This window comes from Myotis yumanensis, unplaced genomic scaffold, assembly GCF_028538775.1.
Source record: "Myotis yumanensis isolate MYYU_CA2020_CCGP unplaced genomic scaffold, mMyoYum1.0.hap1 SCAF_14, whole genome shotgun sequence".
Lineage (NCBI taxonomy): Eukaryota > Metazoa > Chordata > Mammalia > Chiroptera > Vespertilionidae > Myotis > Myotis yumanensis.
Window position 1 is genome coordinate 33,870,468 of NW_027223765.1, and position 17,325 is coordinate 33,887,792.

The 17,325-nt window shown below is 41.3% G+C and overlaps 1 protein-coding gene across 5 annotated transcripts in view; it reads left to right on the forward strand.

Moving 5' to 3' along the window:
* Window positions 1-17,325, forward strand: part of RAF1 (Raf-1 proto-oncogene, serine/threonine kinase) — a 72,432-nt gene that overhangs the window by 53,791 nt on the left and 1,316 nt on the right. For 3 of the 5 annotated variants that reach the window (XM_070433601.1, XM_070433604.1, XM_070433603.1), the window contains 11 exons: window positions 2,226-2,379; window positions 2,961-3,020; window positions 5,581-5,608; window positions 5,715-5,842; window positions 6,193-6,310; window positions 13,034-13,118; window positions 13,867-14,043; window positions 15,082-15,128; window positions 16,370-16,488; window positions 16,891-17,022; window positions 17,160-17,294. In XM_070433601.1, the coding sequence (XP_070289702.1) occupies window positions 2,226-2,379; window positions 2,961-3,020; window positions 5,581-5,608; window positions 5,715-5,842; window positions 6,193-6,310; window positions 13,034-13,118; window positions 13,867-14,043; window positions 15,082-15,128; window positions 16,370-16,488; window positions 16,891-17,022; window positions 17,160-17,294 (1,183 nt within the window). The remainder of the gene's footprint in view (window positions 1-2,225; window positions 2,380-2,960; window positions 3,021-5,580; window positions 5,609-5,714; window positions 5,843-6,192; window positions 6,311-13,033; window positions 13,119-13,866; window positions 14,044-15,081; window positions 15,129-16,369; window positions 16,489-16,890; window positions 17,023-17,159; window positions 17,295-17,325) is intronic. The other 2 variants (XM_070433602.1, XM_070433605.1) reach the window with 1 other exon arrangement.

Sequence of the window (17,325 nt, forward strand, 5' to 3'; positions counted from 1 at the left end):
GCATTGCTAAGACCATGGTATTTAATAGACTGCTATCTTTAAAAAGAATCTAATTACATATATATTTTTTGAGTCTTCAGTTTTATTACAAAAATGTAGATGATCAGTTTGATCAAAATGAAAGCTTATTAACAAATTTGCATGAATATTGTAAATACAAAGACTCCTGAAACAACAGACTTTTGATACCATTTTCATTTTTTAAAGGGATACTAACAATAAATTTTCTGCTTTGTAATCTCAGTGCCAAGACATTCTACTTTAATAGTGTTTCTTTTCTGCAGTTAAATTGAAATTCACAGGGATAATTGAAACATGCAGACAAAATCTGGTCAGCAAAGGTTAAAAATCCACTTTTTGGTGGTATTTTTATGTAAACACCCTTTGTTATGTACCTGTGATTTTGAACATACTTTTTCTTTACTGTTTTCCACCTTTAAAATGAGCGTTTGTTGACTTTACATCTTGCTTAGTGTTACATGTGAATTTGAAACCTAAAGTAATAGCTTCCTCTTTGTAAAAAGTCTGACTTTAATGTGTATATGATCGTATAATATTTAATGGCCTTTATGAAACCACCATAGAATTGTTAAAAGTAGCATATCTTAGAACAAGAGATTTGTATCGAAATAGTGTCTGGATATATATTTGTGTATGATTTTGTTTTTCTTGAAAATTTGAAAAGCAAGTCTGACCAAAAAAACTGTACTTGCTTCTGAAGATTTCACAGAAGAAACCAGGCCTCTGAGGTTGTAAACATTGAATTACCTTCGAAGGCAATTTTTCAAGGCAATAGAACAATTTCCACTAGAAAAACTAGCCTGTTATCCCTTGAATTCATGCATGGGGTTATTTGATTCTGAACAAAACATCTTTAGAGCAAATAGTGAAAATGTTATATTTAATGTATATTTCCAGTCTGGCTGGTGGGGGAGTAGCATTGGCTGCAAGAGACCAGTGATTAATTCATAGTTAGATATTGCAACCTAAAAATGGAATTCACGCCCTAGCTGGTTTGGCTCAGTAGGTAGAGTGTCGGCCTGTGGACCAAAGCTCCCGGTTTCAATTCTGGTCAGGGGTATGTACCTCGATTGCAGGTCCTCCCTGGTCAGGGCTTGTGCAGGAGGCAGCCAATCGATGTGTTTCTCTCACATCAATATTTCTTTCTATCTTTTCCTCTCTCTTCCCCTGTCTAAAAATCAATGGAAAAATATCCTCAGGTGAGGATAAAAAATAAATAAAAAATGGAACTCATATTAACAGACTTTGTGAGTTGGTTATGGAAGGAGAGGATACACAGTAGATAAAATGCTGGCCTTTTTGTAGATGTGCTCAGCAGGTCTAACCATTAAATAATTTTCCTTAAAATTCTCTGATTTAGTTTCTAAATTAAACTGGGCAAGTTCTAGCTAGCTTAGGTTGGCAATGCTAATCTGCTCTTTTCCAGAGATGGTCTACAAATTTGGAGTATTCTCTAGATCAGCGGTTCTCAACCTGTGGGTCACGACCCCTTTGGGGGTCAAACGACCCTTTCACAGGGGTCGCCTAAGACCATCGGAAAACACATATGTAATTACATATTGTTTTTGTGATTAATCACTATGCTTTAATTATGTTCAATTTGTAACAATGAAATTGGGGGTCACCACAACATACCCTTGTATTAAAGGGTTGCGACATTAGGAAGGTTGAGAACCACTGCTCTAGATGTTGTTCTTTTCACATGAATTCCAAGAGCATGTATTACTTCCTTTTCAAAAATTTGCATGCAAAAGCATCTACACAGAGGAAAAATTTTAAATGATGCATATTGAAAGAAAAGAACATTTTGTAAAAGGTTGTAATGTAGTACAAGTAGGGTTTACCACAGAGTATCTTTTTTCCTTTTTCTTTTTTTAAATCATGTGTATTGATTTTTTAGAGAGAGGAAGGGAGAGGGAGATAGAGAGGAACTTACCAATGTGAGAGCACAACATTGATCAACTGCCTCCTGCACCCTCCTCCCTACTGAGGATTGAGCCCACAACTCAGGCACGAGCCTGCAATTCTGTCAAGTGCCGACAGGGATTGAACAGACAACCTTTCAGTGCACGGGATGATGCCAACCAATGAGCTACACCTGCTAGGGGGTCCCAAGGATCTCAATAAAGTAGGTAGTTGAATGACTTTTCCAGTGGGGAGGCATGCATGTCAATCATGGAATTGTCTTTCTTCTCCTCACCTAGTTCCCAGCATAGATACTCCACGCCCCACGCCTTTACATTCAACACCTCCAGCCCCTCCTCTGAAGGTTCCCTCTCGCAGAGGCAGCGGTCGACATCCACACCTAATGTCCACATGGTCAGCACTACCCTACCTGTGGACAGCAGGATGATTGAGGTAATAATAGGGCCCTGTGGGCGGTGATGGGAATCAGTCAATTCGGGTGGGATTGACTGTTGTGCCAGAGAGTTGGGTTTCAAATCTGATAAGCACTTTCTCAGATCTCTGAACTTTTTAAATTTCTTTTTTATCCACTACATCTTTAGATTGGCTGAGTAATCTGGTTGGTATATCATTCAAGTGGAGAACTAAAATTTCCTGAAGAAATGTTAACACTTGAATTCATTTTTTCCATGTTAGATTTGAATAGGATTTCAGTGAGCTAGTGAATAAGCTACATAAGTAGTTTCGTTTTGGTGTGGGAAAGAAAATAATAGTGATGGAGAACTACAAACTCTGAAAGACTTTAAATGTTTTAATTTAGAAATCAAAGGGTGGTCAGGATTTTAATAAGCAGGTATTTAGGGAGATGTAAAAGTGCCCAGCCAGTGCTTTCAAACTGCCTTTTCTTTTCTTGGCTTTTGGTATGTTCTATTTGTTTGGTTTGCTTTCTAGTTCATCTTTAATAACAACTGAATACACTTAAAACTACTTCCTTTGTTCTTCATTCTTCTTTATTTCTCATTGCTTTGGACTAGAATAACAGCCTGAATGCTTCTCCCAGGGCGTGGTCCAGAGGATTTTGTTTGAGGGGAAGAGTAGGTATTCTTCTTTATGCCTTTGCTTTCTTGTCAATTAACAGGATTGCTAAGACTGTCAAGACAGTAGACTGTCAGAAAGAAAACAATCACTAAGTTAAATTTTATATTTATTGTCAGACTTGCTTTCATGTTCTTTTCTTTTTTTTCAAATAGAGCACATACGAGTAAAAAAAATACTGTCTCTGGTATTGCTGACAGGTGAAATTAGTTTCTCAAGTGTGATTTTGAAGCTGAGGGCATTAAAAATTTTTTAAATCATTTCCAATCCAAGACCAATGCTAGCTAGATTTATTTGGTTGGTACAGCACCACTATTCTATTCATACCTTGTTTAAAAACCAAATGTGTCAGTTTGGTTGATATGCCTTGAAAATCCTTTGTTAAAACTTATCAGAGATAACTATGCTCTCTCTACATCATGATTTGTTCCTTGAAGTACCTCAGGGATACCTGCCACTGTAGGCGCAGCTTACCTCACTCAGCCCTCAAATCATGTGTCCTACCAATCAGAGGTGGCAGGAACTCAACAAAAAACTTGGCTTCTGATATGGGGTCTATAGTAGTCATTTGTCGGGAGGGACACACTTCGAGTATTACAGGATTATTGTGAGGAGGTCATGTGTATAGAAGCTATGAATTTTATTTCTATTTCTTACCATAATTAGCCCTGTTAATCATGTGGTAATATATCAGTTACTTATTTTTTCTATATGACTTGTTCCTGTGTAAATACTCTATTTAAAGGAAACATTATAAAAGTGAAAATTTTTTAATTTTTACTATAAAATAACCAGCACTGCCATTGTGCTTAATCCTCTCTGTACTTTATTTATTTAATCCTCACCTGAGGATATGTTTTTATTGATTTTAGAGAGAGAGGAAGGGAGAGGGAGAGAGAAACATGAGACAGCAAATTTTGATTTGTTTTTATCACATATGATTCAGCATTCTTAAAGTATACATTCTTGCTTTAATATTTAGATTCCAAGATGTTTGAAATGTCCCTTTTAGGATAAATCAATCCAACTGTAGATATTAATACAGAATAAAATATGCTGTATAGAATAGATATAAAGAAGAAAATTACTGTGCATTAAGAAAAAATCCTAGTGCATGGGAATATAATCCTGGTCAATAAAATACATTGTGCCATGCTTTAACTAAAAACAAGTAATAGATTAGTTGGATAATAAAGCTGTAGCTGCTGCGTATTTAATAAAATTCAGGTTTATTTTTGGCCAATATTTTTCCCTCCTGGCAGCCATCCTATTGTACTTAAAACCACAAATTCCTGGACTTCCCACCTGCTCTCCCAAACATGCTTACTCAGTCCTAGTGGGCATGGGAATCTGTGACATTAAACACCTCTCTAGGTGATTCTTGAAGACTTGCCAGGTGTGGGACCCCAGATCCAGGCTTTATTGGTGAACTGTGAAGATGCTTTGGTGGGGCTGCCAAAGGCCAGGAAGGGCAACTTGGTTTATGATTTTTCTTTAAATGTTGTGAAGATGTTACGGAGTGGCAGCATTCCAGTAATAGTTGTGTGAAAAAAAGTATCTTACCTTAACTATGGTGACACAGAGAAATCAAAGAGGATAGGATTTCCCAGGAAAACACCCTTTTTCAGGATGTGGGGGCCAAGTGGTTTTATATTGTTACTATTTATACACTCTTAAGTGAGGATATATAAATTGAGTACTTAGGTCTTGTGGAGGGCCTTGTGATTTAACTTTCACCCAGTTTGTGATAAATTCTACAGATAGCATTTGATGTCTTACCCACATAGAGAGTAACTAATTTCAGAGCTTGCCCATAAGGTCTGAAGAGCATTTTGTGGTGAATGAGCTGAGATCCCTCGTGAAGGTTTCTTGTTTTAGTTCTGCCACCTACTGGCAGTGTGACCCTGGCCAGGTCTTTTGACCTGTTACACTGTTTTCTTTCTTTTTTTTTAATTAAATCTTTATTGTTCAGATTATTACATTTGTTCCTCTTTTTTCCCCCCATAACTCCCCTCCTCTCTACACTGTTTTCTTATATGTAAAATGTAAGTATTGGACTAGGAGATTATGATCCTTTCATCTTTCCATGATTTTTAGGCTTGGATAAAGTGATAAAGTCATGGCTCACTCATATCAAATCCAGCTTCTGGCCAATGTGCCCGAATGAACTCCTAAAGGAGTAAGAGTGAGCTTGCCACTGACTCCCCACTTTTGTTGCCTTGCGGGAGCAAGATCCCCAAGCATTGGAAAGATCTTAGCTGATAGTACCTTTGCTAGCCTTCCTTAAAGTGTATGTTTGCTGTGCGCATTGCCTTCTTCTGAGATAATTGGGTTTTCATCATATATGAAAAATTAACATCAGTCCTCCTAATATTTGATAACAATCTTAGAAGTATTAGCCAGTGACATTTGGTGAATTTAATTGAAGGAATGTGTATAATTAGACTGTATTTTAGAGATTTTGTCCTCTACTTTGTTCTTGCAAATCCTCCCCTCCCTCTTCCCCAGAGAACATCTTTTCTAGTGCAGAAATTGACCAGCTTTCCTTTTCTGTTTCAGGATGCAATCCGAAGTCACAGTGAATCAGGTACTTGTCCAAAGTCTTAGCAAATAGTAATGGGTTTTTGCTCTTAATGTTGTGTATCTTCTTTTGGCTTATCCATGTGTGGATTCTGTTTATCTTGTCTATTAAGCCTCACCTTCAGCCTTGTCCAGCAGCCCCAACAATCTGAGCCCAACGGGCTGGTCACAGCCCAAAACCCCTGTGCCAGCACAGAGAGAGCGGGCACCAGGATCTGGGACCCAAGAGAAAAACAAAATTGTGAGTATGGCCAAAGTATCTCCTGCAGGTTAGGGTTCAGTAAGAAAAACTTAGAAATGAGAATGCTTTTAATTTTGGGAGGCAGGGGACTCTAATAAAAAACATTTGATGAATTCTTTTATAAACGTCAGTGCCATTTTTGGTATGCTTGCATTAGGAAAACTTACTGGTTTGTTGTAAGGGAGGGTGCAACTAAGATGGTATTTTCTGAAAAATAAAAATTGGAATTATAGTTAATATGTTTATCTTTAAAACGTATGAGAATAGATGGAGTTGATCTTTTCTTTGAAACCCTTGTTAAATAGACCTTTACCATTCCATGGAATGTATTTAATATCTGATTGTTTCAGAGGCCTCGTGGACAGAGAGATTCAAGTTATTACTGGGAAATAGAAGCCAGTGAAGTGATGCTCTCCACTCGGATTGGATCAGGCTCCTTTGGAACTGTTTATAAGGGCAAGTGGCATGGTAAGTTTGGGGCCTTTACTTCAAGGGATGAAGTCAAGTTTCAGTACAGAGAGCCTAGGAGGGGGATAGGATTCAGCAAGCTCTGTAGCTCACAGCAGTGCTCTCTAGGAGCAGTGGTTCTCAACCTTCCTAATGCCGCGACCCTTTAATACAGTTCCTCATGTTGTGGTGACTCCCAACCATAAAATTATTTTTGTTCCTACTTCATAACTAATTTTGCTACTGTTGTGAATCGTAATGTAAATATCTGATATGCTATATGTGTTTTCTGATGGTCGCGACCCACAGGTTGAGAACCGCTGCCTAGGGATACTGGATTACATCTGAAGATTGAGTTTAATATTTCAGTGAGATTTCATAGCATTCATTTTAGACTCCACAATGCTGTAATTGGTATAAAGTTGTCAGGATAATTAGAAATTGGTGAACAAGAGGTGAGCCCTAAACGTCAGGGAATCTTCTTATAAACTGACTAGAGGCCTAGTGCATGAAATTCGTGCACAGGTAGGGTCCCTAGGCCTGTCTGGCGATCAGGGCCAATCTGTAGGTCGACCGGTCGAGCGATCGAGGGGCCCCCACTGGCACCCGCCTTGGCTGGCCTGGGGCCTGTGGGCAGGAGGCAGCTCCTGCCTTGGGCATCTACCCCCCTGGTGGTCAGTGCATGTCATAGCGACTGGTCATTCTGCTGTTTGGTCAATTTGCATATTAGGCTTTTATTACGTGGGTTTAAATACAGGCTGCATATGAGAGACATGCTTTGAAGCTTCTTAAATGAGTAAGAATCTGCTGCTATGAGGGGAGCATGTATTCTAGAAACTTAAAGCTGGAAAGCACCTTAGAGATTTTACACGTAAGAAAACAGGTCCTGAGAGGGGAACCATCATGCCCCTGGTCAAACAGCTGGGCACAGGAGAGCCAGGAGCCTCCTGCAACAGCTTCTCTTTGCTCTGCCCTAGGATTGGCTGTGGGAATCCCAATCAAATAGGGAAGGAAGCTTTCAAAGGCTTACTTCTTGAATCTGTGGAGTTGTTAGTATTCTTATTCTAATGGAAACACTTTTTTCTCTTGGAAGGAAATGTCTGTAGCCACAGCTTGTGTCTGTAGCCACAGCTTGTGTATTTGGCAACTAAATACTTGGCATTTTCTGTTAGGTTTTTAGTGACTCTGGCTTTAGGATGTTAACATCATAAGAAGTATTGCCTTTTAAAACGCTACATGTTCCTAAATAGACATCTCTTATAAATTCAGATTTTTAAAAAGCAAAAAAACCAAAGCAAGCAAACAAAAAGTAAAAACACCTAAAGTGCCTACATGCCTATATTTCTACTTTGGATGCTCCCATATTATCTTTATTTGTAAATGGGCAAAGATTGAGAGAGGTTAAGAGCATCACGTGAATGGAGCATTAAAATTCAAGGTTTTGAAAACCAAGAAAGACCTCCAATATTACTTGAACCTTAAGTTCACGAATATGAGTTTGCCACTTGTAACTAATCATCTGACAGATCTCTCCTTTAAGGGACTGGCACAGGAGTGAACGTTTGTAAATTACATGTAGGATGATTCCTTTTCCTTGGGAAATTCTATGTAATATACTAGTGGCCTGCCTGTGGGTCTCTGAGAAATCACACTCTTGCAGAATATTATCCAGATGGATGTCCCAAATGTCTAAGTGACCCCTTAGGAAAGGAGAGAGGTGCTTGTACCTGAGACAAGACTGAGAGTAATTGCAGGAGTTAGAGCAGTGACTATTGCTTTAATGCTTCCATTAGGAGCATTGAATCATTTTTATGCCACATTTTTTTAAAGCATCTGCTAAAAGCCAATAGATGCAGTGTAAATTGTGCCCCAATTTAAGTGTCCTGATTGAGCACATAATTTTTAAAGCATTAGTTAGATTTGCCACAGTACTGCTTATGAGCTTGTGTTTTTTCTCAATCATGTGAGCTTTTAGACTGTGATAAGATGTATTTGTTATAGTGTTACTGCCATAAAGTCTGTTAGAAGGTAGATAATGTCTAATGCTTTTAAGATTCTAGTTGTATTTTTAATTATTTTTTAAATTTCTTTATTAAGGTATTACGTCCTCATCCCCCCATTACCCTCCCCAAACCCCCCACTCATGCCCTTACCCCCCTGTTGTCTGTGTCCATTGGTTAGGCCTATATGCATGCATACAAGTCCTTTGGTTGATCTCTCCCCCACACCCCCACCCTCCCCTACCTTCCCTCTGAGGTTTGACAGTCTGATCAATAAAATTCTAGTTTTTTAAAGTCTGAAAAGTCAGCCTCTCAAAAAGCGAGCCATGATCTCTGAATAAAGAAGAAAAATGGATCAAGGAAACCATAATTTCTAGATTGAGTGTTTTGTGCTGTACTCTCCCTGCCACTCCCTTTGTTACTGTTTTCCTGGTTCCTGTATACATTATTTTATTCAATTTATTAGTGAGAGCTATTTTGATGATTTTTGAAAATTTTTTATTCTGCCTAACAGGTGTGAAAGTAAACAGAAGGGTCTCAAAGCAGCTGAGATGGAGACCTCGGATCCATGAACTAAAAGTTCACTTACTTTATGTAAAGAGGCCCTGGGGTTCAAGTACAGAGCCTCCTCTTAAGCATAAGTTCGGGGTTTGATTTGTTAGTCTCTGCTCAGTACAAACAACACATTTAAGGGAATGAAGATAGCAATAGAGGCTGTAGACTGATGGCAGGGACCATCACTGACAGCATGAGAAGAAGGCAGCAAAACCCTCAAGGAGATCTCTCAACTGGAGAACCGTCTTAGGCCACTTAGTGTGAGGCAAGCAGTCTGGTATAACCCTTTTCTGGGGATCCCCATCTTAGCCTAACGCTGAAGTTTATAACTTTCACTGAGTCAATTTGGAGAGGAGGAATGGTGTTGGTTCTGTTCTGTTCTAGAAATCAGGGTGTGTGTATAAGTTTTAGACAATCCCAATGGGGAAATGAATTGGTGTTTAAAAAGGTTAAAAACATTCCAAATTCACCAATGATAACAGCTCTTCTTCTCCAACGACGAATGAGATATCAACATCCCATTAAAAACACAACCTATAGGAACAGGTCTTAACTTATTTGTACTATATTTGCTTCTGACTTTACTATTAAGGGAAAGTAAGAAGTTCTGGTTAACTACTTCATATAGCTAACCTCCATCAAAAGGCTGACTACCTTTGTCATTCATATTACTTGCTAATGTGATAAAGTACCATCCTTTAGATGTTGGAAGATTGCCAGCTGTAAAGGTATTTGGATAGTTTGGAGAGCAGTCTATTTGAGCCAGGACCTAATTCTACAGACTTGGGGCCAGGCAAGGCCTGGGGGCCTTAGGCTGGGCACTGAGTCCTGACTTACCTGCCAGAAACCTGGGCTGCGAACAGCTAAGTCCTCAGTATACCCACCAGAGGCTGTCCCCACTTCCACTCCAGAGCCTCAGCCAGACAGCTTACAGTTGCATCTTAGAATTCATCCCTTTGCAATGCTTCCTGAGCATTCTTCTAATACCAAGCATTCTTCTAGGGGCTTAGGAATGAAGCAGTGAACAAAACAGATAAAAATTCTTTCTCTTAATGGAGTTTATATTCTGATGAGGACAATAACCAAGAAAAGTAAAGTATATAGTGTATTATAAGTGCTAAGCAGAAAAATGGAGGAAAGCAGGTATGGAGTGGCAGGCCCAGTTCAGTTTTTGTAGATTGGTAGGGGAGGAGTCTGCTGAGGAAATGGCATTTGTATGAAGCCTGAGGGTGGTGCAGGTACCTGGGAAAGCAGCAGCAGCAGGTGCAAAGTGGGCCACTCACCTGGCCTTGATGGCTTCAGTAGAGTAAATGAGGGGAAAGGCTAATAGGAGTGGGGTCTGAGGATGGAGGTTGTAGAATCCCATGAGAAATCATTCCAACTCTAGGCAGTTCCTACCAAGTGGAAAACTGTTTTGTTTTGTTTTGGAAAACTTTTGTTTTTTTTTCTTTTTTAAAAAAATATATTTTATTGATTCTTTACAGAGAGGAAGGGAGAGGGACAGAGAGTCAGAAACATCGATGAGAGAGAAACATCGATCAGCTGCCTCCTGCAAGCCCCCCACTGGGGATGTGCCCGCAGCCAACGTACATGCCCTTGACCGGAATCGAACCCAGGACCCTTGAGTCTGCAGGCCGACGCTCTATCCACTGAGCCAAACCGGTTAGGGCTGGAAAACTGTTCTTTATTTGAGTTGAACTCCGTTTTCCTATGCTTGTCCATTGTCCCTAGCAGACTGCCTATCATGGAAATTCTTAGAATATTTACACGTAAATGAAGTGGGGTCATATAGAGTCTCGTTATTGTAACTGTTCACTGTAAGCTGGCTGGCAGATGCATCCCTGTGGGGGCTATAGGACTGTCTTTGACCCTGTTTGATGACTTGCATGAAGACTCAGGTATTGTGGGTCTCACACAGAGTTGTGATGTATCTTTGGATAATAGAATTTAGAGAGATGGGTGGATTTGAATGGGCTGTGATGATGGAACAAAGAAAATAAGAACTTTTAATTATCCCTGTTAACTCTTCCAAAAAATGGAGGCTAGAGGTGAAGGATGATCAGCTGACTACCAGGAAAGTGAGTCACTGTGAGCAAGCTTTGTCTCCCAGTGAATCCTCTGAGCTCTAAGGTTGCATTACAGATTAGGTCTAAAATTGGTGCCACTGGGGATGAGTTTAGTGGCACCTGGAGCATGTCTGGAGGAAAGCTGTAAAAAGGAAGGGCTCATGAACTAGGAAAGTCCTGAGGAACAATACAGCATCTCCCCAAGCCTTCTTCCTGCACCCCACCCTGGCCTGTCCCTTTAAAGCTCTGCCCAGTGCCTGGGCCAGCAGCACTGCCATCTCCTAGCCCTGCCACTCGGTTGGCTGCCACATGGATCATTTTACCTTCATAGGGCTTCTTGCTTCCACCCCCTCCTTTCTATTCCCATGCCACTACTGTGCCTGCATCTTACCTGGGCTCTTGTAGTAGACTCCTTCCTGGCTTCTCTCCTATCCTGCAGGTGCCCAAATCCCATGCTAGAGTTTTCTGAACACAGCTCATATTTCTCTCACCCCTCCCCTCCTTACCTTACCTGTTCCTCACACCTTTCTTGGCTCAAATGCTCTAAGATGAGCAGTTATGCTAATCCTACTCATTCATAAGGAACTTGAGGTTGGGCTTCATGGTTTACTAGCTCCATCTTCCTAGATAGAATGCAGCTCTGAATATAGTTTGCACCTCCCATCCCAGGTCAGCAGCAACTTCACAGGCAGCCCGGCCCCTTGGTAAACACTTGTGCCAGTGAATTGGATGAAAGCCTGTGTGGAGGCTGTTGTTAAGTGGGGACTTTAGTTGATAAAACCAGAGATCACAGTGCAACAGTTGGGACCTGTCGCAAGAACTATCTACCAGTTGGTGCTCCCCAAAAGTGAAGTAAGGAATGCTCCAACAGAGGTTGCAAGGATATGATGTGCTTGATAAGTGAAGGAACTATCACTTCCAAGGTGCCATTCAACTGACTCCTACTTTATTCGATCACCAGAAGGCTGTGTTAGTAAATTCATTTGCCATGAAAATCCGAGGTCCTAATAGGGCTTCAAGTAACTTAGTATAATTTCTATGATAAATATAACATAAAAGCATTTTTGAAATTGGCTTCTAAATTGGTAGCACATATAAAGTAGAAATAATCCATGGATATTTCTAAGGTAATAGAAAGAGGCTCACAGTGATTGATAATGATTAACAGTAACTTGATAGTATTATAGTTAGAAGTAGCCATTGGAGTCAGACTGGGAGTTCTATCTTATCTTGATTCCAGCACTTTGATTAGTGGCTATAAACTTTTTCTGTAAAATGAGGATAACAGTATGTATGTCATAAGGCAACTGTGAGGATTAAATGAAATAATGCCTGCGAAAACACACACCGTGCCAGGAAGGATATAGTAAGCAATCGCTATTAATCGTTAGGAATTCTGTTTAATGGTATTGAAAGCAAAGGAGCTTAATTTCAATATATATCTTTGAATTTGTACAATGGACCATCTGAGGTCTCATTGAAATGTGGCTGCTAAGTTTAACAACTGCTTGCTAAATGGCCTCCTTCCTAGCACCAGCTTCTGGCCCCAAAGATTCAGTATCTGCTGGGCCATTCATGTCCACCCACTGATGTCATCCTCACAGGCCCAGGTTGTGTGACCTGTCACACATGCCCTTACCTCAGGAAGCCAGGCTTCCTAGGAATAGTTTAAACCAAGTCTGTTCAATCCTGTGGGGTGGTATGTATGTATGTATGTATGAATATATTTTTATTGATTTCAGAGAGGAAGGGAGAGAGAAACATCAGTGACGAAAGAGAATCATTGATTGGCTGCCTCCTGCAGGCTCCCCACTGGGGATTGAGCCTGCAACCCGGGCATGTGTCCTTGACCAGAATTGATCCCGGGACCCTTCAGTCTGCAGGCCAATGCTCTATCCACTGAGCCAAATCGGCCAGGGCTTGTGGGGGTGGTATTTAAAGGATAGTAGTGTAACCTATGTAACTTTTTTTCCAGCCACTTGAATAATTTAGAATTTTGCATATTCCATCTTTCTAGGTATATGATTTTTGAATAAGTGATTCACTGTATCTCAAAACTAGGGTCTATGAAAAATACAGTAAGATCATTCAACTGATTATACTGACTACAAACTAATTTGCAGGAGACGTTGCAGTAAAGATCCTAAAGGTTGTTGACCCCACACCAGAGCAGTTTCAGGCCTTCAGGAATGAGGTGGCTGTCCTGCGGTGAGTAGAAAGCTGGCCTGTCTGGCCCCCCTGGAGTGGCAAGGGTGGGGACTGGTGGTGGTACACAAACCACGGAGTAAGTGGGCCTACATGGTGTAGCCCTGTCTCTGAGGGCCTATGGCTGGGACTGGTGGTTAGTGAGTTCACTGTGGAGGCCTGTGGTTCAAACTCCTCCCTTTCAAGTGAAAGGGAATGGAAGGTTTCCTTCCTGCTTATGTGGTTGTCAAACCTATAGAATGAGCAGAACCCCTCCATTGCTTTAGGTCTCTGGGCACACTATACTCAGTAGTCCAGGTTCTGTTTCTTGAGTTTTGGTTTGAGGTAGGGAGAAATAGGTTCCATTTCACATTTATTTTCATGAGCTCTTTCTTATGGCCAAGTTTTCTAATTCTGGATGGCAAACGTTCAGCTTTCAAATCTCTGAGTCACTATTTAGACTTGTAGCAATAAGTTGGATGATGTTAAATTCCACCAACGAGGGCTCCTGCTAACCCCTGTGGGGGGAATCGTGAATGCACAATGATAATGTCCTTTCTACAAACAAGGCCAGCAGTGAGGTGAATCGTGAGTCTTGGTGGGCTCCTTTGACAGCTCAGAACACCAAATGGATTGTTTGTTTTGCCAGCCACCCAGTTTGTAAGCACGGGTGGTGTCAAGAACATACAGGATTTGCTATCAGTGAGGAAGCAGAGTAGATCTGAATCTGAAACAAGGGACATTTCATAGCCTTCTCTCTTCCCTCCTTCAGCAAAACACGGCACGTGAACATTCTGCTCTTTATGGGGTACATGACGAAGGACAATCTGGCGATTGTGACCCAATGGTGTGAGGGTAGCAGCCTCTACAAACACCTGCATGTCCAAGAGACCAAGTTCCAGATGTTCCAGTTGATTGACATTGCCCGGCAGACGGCTCAGGGAATGGAGTGAGTAGATGGCCTGATGACTACAAAGTCTGAGGTCCAAGCATCAACTTGTCCCTAAATCAGGATTAGGAAAATCCTGTTGAGTGATTTCTGTGATATTTTGGCACAGCTGAAAATAAGCCTCTGGTATGGGAATGACACTTTCATGTTCCTTGTCTAAGCTGAGGCCGCTGTCTTGGGACTCAGATTCCGTTTTCAGCCACTGCCCTCGAAGTCCAGCCACCCAGCCTTACAGCTATGGGAGTGGGCATCAGATGTCACTTTTAGGATAATGCTTATAGGTCATGCTCAGCGCCTCTATTACATACTACCCGTTTGTGTCTCTGTGCTTGACACCTTTCTTTGTGAAAGGTGTTTATTCCTTCCATTCTTGGCTAGCCCAGAGCAGTGCTTCTGAAACTTTTCCTCTGAAGTACCTTATATGGAGCTTAAGCTAAGCTGTGCTTGTGAGTGCTATAGAAAAGCTCATTTTCTACCTTACATTTTAGGAAATAACTAGCACAATTATTTTTTAGGAAAAAATTAAAAATATTATTCACATATCGTCAAATTCACCCCTTTAAAGTGTACAACTCAGTATGTGTGTTTTTAAAAAAATATATTCAGAGTTGTGCAACCATCACTATTAATTTTAGAATATTTTCAAGATATAACATGAGATCTTTTGTGTCTGGCTGCTTTCACTGAGCATGTTTTTTGAGAGGTTCATCTATATTATAGTATATATCAGTACTTCATTCCTTTCTGTGGCTGAATAATATTCCATTATATGGATATTTGCTGCATTTTATTTGTTAACCAGTTAAGGGGCATTTCGGTTGTGAGAATTACTTTTGGTTAAAATTGATGCTTAAAGAGTCGCTCCATTTTGCTATAGTCTTTACTTCAGGGTAAGGCACGACGTGGCCCTGCCTGACCATCGCAGGGCCATCCCCAAACGTAGCTCCCCTGGGAGCCAGGCCTTCAGGTGGTTTGCTTCTTAGTAGTGTTTGGAAGCTTCGTTCTAGCCATGCCCCTTACACTGTTTTCCCTTCACAGCTACTTGCATGCAAAGAACATCATCCACAGAGACATGAAATCCAACAGTATCCTTTGGTGGTGGTTTGACTGCTCAGTTGTCAATTTAGGAAAACAGGGAGACTCTCATTTCAAAGTTATCTCAGCAAAAAGTGACCTTGGAAAGATTTCCACAAGAGTGAGATATGTGTTTGGGTTATGTGTGAAATAGGTTTAGTTTTTTTATTATGCTGTTTATTACCAAATTTAACTTGGGGGGGGGGGGCTTTCCCCTCCCCTTAGTTTGTGGATAGTGTGTATCTCGTCAGAACATACATGAAACCAAACGTAAGATTTTCAGAATTACTACTTATAATTGTGTTTTAAATGTACAGAAATAGTTTCCTTAGAGGTTATTAGAATCAATTCTATCCTTTCTAAGGTTTAAGGTGCTTTTGTAGAAATAATGAATTAAGGCATTTTTCACACTTACAGACATGAAATGTAACAATTTCACATCTCTCTCCCTCTCTCACCTTTTCTCTTGGAAAGGAGTGTGACATTACAGCTGTAGTTCTGCTTCTTGGCCATGACAGGCATGACAGTTGTGTTGAGTTTGATTATGGGACATGGCTTATTTGGGGTACATGTATGAGGCATGGAATACTTTTTAGTGGTTTTTGGGGGACCAATACATTATGCCATGAAAGCAGATACCAGACCTTAAGGTGGTGTGAATTACTGGGCATCAGCAGATCACAAGGCAGCCTTAAACTGCCTGACTACCCAGAAATGAGGTGAGTTTGGTTCTGATTTTGAAGTCATCAGGTGCTACCTGTTCTAATGAGAAATGTCTTAGGACATTCAGTATTTATTGAGTGATTTGCTATATTGTTATCCATGTGCCATTTGAGGGCAGAATGCTGGGAGAAACGAAATGTAACAAATCAGCAGGTCATGCACAGCTCTGAGGCGCACCTGCAGTCTTAAGTCTTGAGGTTTTGGGCACCTACATTATGTGGGAAGGTCACAGGCCAGGGACCTGGCACTTAGATGTGTAAATGGGGAGAAGCAGCAGGGGCTAAACAGCCTTGTTTTGGGCTGGAGCCAAATAATTTTGCACTCCAAGCATTCTTTGCATGCCTCCTGGAAGAAGGGGCATTTCAAAAGTACTTTTTTTAAAACTTTGGAAACCCTAGCAAATCCAGTGCAGAGCAGGCTTGGGGGCAGATAGGAGGTGGAGAGATGCTGTGCTAGTAAGAACTTTGGTAAGTTTTTCAAAATTAACTTGACCAGTATTTTGAAACCAGAGTCCTTAACAAGCATTGAGATATATTTCTCCATGAAGGCCTGACAGTAAAAATTGGAGATTTTGGTTTGGCAACAGTGAAGTCGCGCTGGAGTGGCTCTCAGCAGGTTGAACAACCCACCGGCTCTATCCTGTGGATGGTGAGGAGGCATGGCTTCACTAGGAGGGTACAGGGAAGAAGGGGGGCCCTGCAGGTCTGTGTGCAAAATTTAAAGCGTTTCTCCACATTTCCCCAAAGTCCAGGCCACCTCATTGACACTTTCTGTATCAGACAGCCTGGGGTGAATTTGGGTTTCCTGGAAGAAGCTGGTGATGAGAACCATGCTGAAGCATAGAGCTTGGAGGAGTTAGGTGAAAGGAAGTGCTAGATCCCAGAGATTAGAATTTGAGCTCAAATTAGCCAGCCCCTGAGGGTGTCAGGGGGGCCCTTTAGGGAAGAGCTATGGAGGACAGAGGACAGGACTCTCATACCCAATGGAAGGGATAGTTTGGCCCCGGGTGTGCTGGGTGCAGATGGTGAGGTATGCACTTTGTCCCTGTAGGCCCCCGAGGTGATCCGAATGCAGGATAATAACCCGTTCAGCTTCCAGTCCGACGTCTACTCCTACGGCATTGTGCTGTATGAGCTCATGACAGGGGAGCTCCCTTACTCCCACATCAACAACCGAGACCAGGTACGTGCATTGCCAGTAAAGGGCCCAACTTGCTGTGGAAGCTCCTTGGCCTCCTGCCAGTCTGTGCAGCTGGAGAGTTGGAAGTTGCTGCTTTCAGTGTTAATCACCCATTCACTCAACTGTTTTCTTTTCCTTAGATCATCTTCATGGTGGGCCGAGGGTATGCCTCCCCAGACCTTAGTAAGCTATACAAGAACTGCCCCAAAGCAATGAAGCGGCTTGTAGCTGACTGTGTGAAGAAAGTTAAGGAAGAGAGGCCTCTATTTCCCCAGGTAAGACTCAGCTCAAAGGTGCTGGACCTGA